This window comes from Protomyctophum bolini (genome assembly GCF_963924005.1).
Source record: "Protomyctophum bolini genome assembly, chromosome: 20".
Classification (NCBI taxonomy): Eukaryota; Metazoa; Chordata; class Actinopteri; order Myctophiformes; family Myctophidae; genus Protomyctophum; species Protomyctophum bolini.
The window spans coordinates 29,344,695-29,349,694 of NC_137881.1; the positions used below are offsets into that span (position 1 = coordinate 29,344,695).

General features: G+C 44.3%; 1 protein-coding gene across 7 annotated transcripts in view; it reads right to left on the reverse strand.

The window, feature by feature from the left end:
- dysf (dysferlin, limb girdle muscular dystrophy 2B (autosomal recessive)) overlaps positions 1 to 5,000 on the reverse strand; it is a 137,693-nt gene that overhangs the window by 16,745 nt on the left and 115,948 nt on the right. For all 7 annotated transcript variants that reach the window (XM_080792847.1, XM_080792846.1, XM_080792845.1 and 4 more), the window contains 2 exons: positions 4,946 to 5,000; positions 2,287 to 2,378 (listed from right to left, as the gene is read on the reverse strand). The exon at positions 4,946 to 5,000 is cut by the window's right edge and continues 101 nt beyond it. In XM_080792847.1, coding sequence (XP_080648973.1) covers positions 2,287 to 2,378; positions 4,946 to 5,000 — 147 coding nt within the window. The remainder of the gene's footprint in view (positions 1 to 2,286; positions 2,379 to 4,945) is intronic.

Below are 5,000 nucleotides of genomic sequence, written 5' to 3' on the forward strand. Positions count from 1 at the left end.
TTGAATTGAGAGAGAGAGAGAGAGAGAGAGAGAGAGAGAGAGAGAGAGAGAGAGAGAGAGAGAGAGAGAGAGAGAGAGAGAGAGATGCATTTGAAAGTTATGCTGCCATTTGTCCCAATAGATTTTATGCAAAGTGAATTCAAGACATTGAAATATATATACTGCAGTCATTTGCAAATAGAGAGGTGCTCAGTGAAGGTGCAAGTTAAAAATGTATTATGTATGTACTTGTACTGCAGTCATTTGTTTCAAGGTTTAACCCAAGCTAACCTTCCCTATATATGTAGGCCTATAACCACTTCTGCCAGAAAATGCCCACTTCTTATGGTTGTGTAGACTGTAGGGTATACTATTATTCTCTGAGTTGCAATGTAACACAGCTTGGTTTAGAATATATTCCCATGTGTAGCCTACAGCATAGTGTACATTGTTTTAATTAAATGTATGTTTTCTCTTTGGAATAAAGGCTAACGCCCTGTTCAATTGAATTGAGGGAGAGAGAGAGCTACAAACAGACTTAAGTTTAAGAAGGAGAAGAACTGAGGAGATAGATAAATCAGCATGTGCTCTGCTTTGCTTCGTTTCTACGTAAATGTGTTCTATGACACGCTGTTCCTTTCTGTTGTGTGTGGCTCTACTCTGTGTAACCTGCTGGCCTTTTTTTTGGTGTGAGTACAGCCCCCCCTACTGGTGGCACAATAATGACCTCCAGAGGGAGCACGTTGCAGAGTTGGAACTATCTTTGGAACTACACAGTTTATAGAATAATTAGTATATGATTCTGTAATCTCAGAATGGCCTTTCAAAGACATTTGCACAGCTCAAAATACTTCTTTAGAAAAGAAATACAAGTGTGGTAACTGGTAAATAGCCTATACAGCATGTTCCTTCATCAGTCTGACTAAAATATCACAACACAGGCACGTGCACACACAGACATCAAAGGGGGCTTCAAGCCCCAGACCACGAATGTAGCATTTACTATGGTGAAAGAAACGCAAATGCCCCTCCTCTCCTTTCCATGCCATACCCCGAGAATTGCTTTTTTTTCCTGAACTCTCCTGATCTTGAACACAGCATTTTGCATTGAAAGAATCTGTTTACAAATCCATGTCATCGCCTCCATCTCCAGTATAGCCAACGACTGCGGGGGTCGCGCCCGGAAAATAGCTGATCTATACAAGCTCTCAACGCGCCGCGCTGCGAGCTTATAGATCGGCTATTACAACGTGTGTTTTGTCCTCATTCATCGCCGCCCCCGACCCCTTATCCCAGAATGCATTGTAATTGAATACCTGGATTACAAGGTGAGAGAACGTTTTTTTTTTGTGTCAAATAATTTATAAGAAGAAAAACAAAACAAATATTGTTGTCTCCTGCCTTTATTTTCTTCTTTCTAATGATTTGATCGGCCCAAAATATTGTGTTCATTGTCATGATTTGTCACGATCCGAGTTGGCTTTGTCCGCGGCGTAACCGTCTTTAAATAAATACTTAAAGAAAATCCTATGGGAGAAAAGCATTGCATTTCATTTCCTGGGCCACTCGTCGTTCTGAAAGGGGGAGGGACTGCGACGCTCTATTACCAGTGGGGTCCTACCATAGTTGTAGGCCTATGATAAAAGTAAACCCTCTTCTATCTTGAATCCTTTTGCCGGCATTTTTGTGAGAGCAACAAAGGGTTGTGTATCATTTGTATCATTTATGTTGTTCTGTAGAAGTGGTGGTATTATTAGGAGCTCGTTTGTTTGTGTGTGCCTCGACGGAGCGGGCGGTATAGTTTCTGCTATCTGCACGCTGGTTGTGGCGGGCCCGTCTGGGCCAAATTTGCGCGAAAATGACCGGGCCGAATTTTTGTCCCAGTCCAGCCCTGAGTGGCTCCATTATGTCTCCCTATACAGAAGTCAGAGATGTCTAACGAAATAAAACGGTATATATCCATAACCCAAATGTCTATATAATCCATCACTTGCACCGTGCTGGAGAACACACTACATATTTTCACAACTAACGCAGAACAGTGAAAAACAGACATATCTTCATTGTAGAAAATAATTGTGAGTCAAGTGGATGTCAGAGTCCACACCATAGTGTAGTAGGTATAGAAAAAAAAATACAATGGTGAATGATATAGTGATAGTGCTCAGTGTGAACCTTATAGAGAGCAGAGTTATACAGACCCATAAGGGTCCATTTGCGGGTCCTAACTAACCCCCTGGAACTCCTTCAAGGAGTCCCCCCCCCCCGAACCCCCACTTTGTGAACCACTAAAGGTGCATTACGTACTTTCCAAACACGGGGTCCAGTGTACACGGGATGTAGTTGTCGTGGTCGTTGATGGTTTTCCTCCCCAGGCTGATCTTCACGTAGGGGTCACACTGCGGGACGAAGGGACACACGTTCAACACAACAAGCATGGGGGAACGTTGGTGAGACATGTTCCACAAAGACTGTGTGCTATATACACACACACACACACACAACAATGCATACAACGACGAGATGAGAAATACAAAATAGTATAGGGACGGATTAAACCCGACGTGGGCCCCTGGGGCCGGTAATCTCTGCAGGGCCCCCCCCCCCCCATATAGCGCGCATGCATGCGTGCAACATTTTTATGTTTGTCAGTGTTTTTATCACCTTTTTGACCTACATTTAACAAAATAAATGGCCAACGAAGGAAGGGCCCCAGGAGGAGCCCATTTCAGGGTATCAAAGCTATAGTACCCGACGGTCCAATTTCCCTGAAGGGTCCCTGAGAGCCATGAAGGGCCCCCTGGGCCACGGCCCCACTGGCCCCAATGGCTAATTTGCCCCTGAGTATATAGCCCCTGCCTAAAATCCTCAGTTTTAACTGCGGAATTAATGAAATCGCAATGCCCTCGTTCACTGCCTGGATTTCACTAACCCTTTGAAGAACGACCGCGCCGACGTCATCGTTCCTTTTCATGAAAATCTGCTTTAAAACAGTCCGGACGGGGAACCCCTTTTTTGGTGTTTGAAGCATCGTGTTATACTTTAGCTAATGAAAAATAGCAGATCTACAAGCTCGTAGCGCTTGGAGGTCTGCTATTATTGAAAAGTGCATGAAAATGGTGGGGTAAATCTTTGAATATATATTTCAGAGCGAACATTTTTAACTAAAATATTGGCTTCTGGGGGGGGGGGGGGGGGGGTCCCTGGAACTACATATTTTGAGATGGGGGTCGGTAGCCCGATAGAGATATAATTCTGGGGGTCCTTGACATGAAAAAGGTTGAGAACGACTGACATATAGAATCATGGGTTTTTCAGAAAACTGTCAGGATTTAGAAGATATTTGTAGACTCGATGGTAGGTCTAAATGGGACTAAAATGGTGTAATCGCTTGTCGTAGAGTTGAAAAATAATCCAAAGTGGCGATCAACCACAACGGAGCGGAGGAGGAATGCCCCCGTTGCGCGCCACCACCACCGCCGCCATTGGAATGCATCGGGACTCAATTTCCCAGAACCCTTTGCACATGCCGGTGCGACAGATGTTTTTTTCCAATGACGTCATCAAAAAGCGTCACCTACAGCCCACTCTGTCCTATATGGAAACCCCGCTAGTCTTAAAACGTATAACAAAAACGCGAATTTAACACTGAAAACGTAACTAGTTTAACTCGTAACTGTTTCACAATCAATTAACTTGTGTAAATCGTGAATGGGGGGGAAAGTGTGAAACATACAGGGTCTTACACCATTTTGTATTAAACGCACACTAAAAAATACAATATTTGCAATATTTACCCGGGCTATTATTTGCAGCTTCTTCAGCCTATTTGAAAATGTAACCAAATGTAGCCAGGTGCAGGCCGGTGTAAAAAATAAATAACAGCCTGCCGCATATAGCCGCTTGGTTCCTTTTAAACACCTGGTAGTCCAAATGATTCTGCGAAATATACGCCCTGGCTACTATTTGGAAATATACGGTATAGCCTAAATACTGGATACAATGAAGTAAAACAGTGTATACTGGTAAATGAAGAAGACACAGTTGGCCTGAGATCAGATTCTAAAAATGTCTTCTATACGTCCTGACAGTTTTCCATTCTGACCCGAGATCAGATTCTAAAAAAAATGTCTTCTAATTGTCAGTCGCTCTTCGATCTTTCAAAAACAGCAGACCTAGTGGCGCGCTACGAGCTTGTAGATCTGCTGTCAGCGAGGAGTAAGGATGGAGCTCGTTAATTATTATTGATAATGATCACCTTATCGAGCCCACTGTCGAGCATTTTCTGTTATTTTGTGGAAAGACACGGGAGACGATAAATTCAGAACAGAACCAGTATCTTTTACTACAGGGCCTTCAAATACAGTGCTTTTCTAAACGGGCGATTGACCTTTTTATACCAATAAAAAATAATGCAATGTATTAAAGAAACCGTTAAAATTAAAAGTGTTATTTTGTTTACCCTGGCAGCTGCTGTTTGGCTAGGCATCAATACACTTTCAGACCGACATGTTTGTGCCAGCGTGGATGATTACATTTATTTCTTGATCTCCCCCCTTGCCATGATTGTTTGAACATGACGTCACGGGGCCGCTATGCTCGATATAACAGGCGCGACGATAAGCCCAAAACGTATTGATAACGGGTACTCAATAAGCTTATGTTATCGGGTTTTATCGGTTATCGCGCTCCGTCCCTGGCGAGGAGTGTTGCGCAGGAGGAGTATAGGACAAAGGCTCTACGACGTCCTCCTGGTGGGGGCTCCTCACTGGCAGGTGAGTCAGTATAGGATACGACCGCAGTGACAACGCAGACAGGTGCGTGGGGAGGAATTGGGGGGGGAAAAAGGGGTCTCTCTCTCTCTCTCTCCTTTTTTTTTGTCGCTTGAGGCAGGCGGGCCGCAGAAGACGACGTCGCGGGCCGCATGCGGCCCGCGGATCGCCAGTTTGACACCCCTGCTCTATACCTTTCCGTTGGTGTCTTTGGGCTGCAGTGCGGTGGCCTGGACGACGTACACCCTG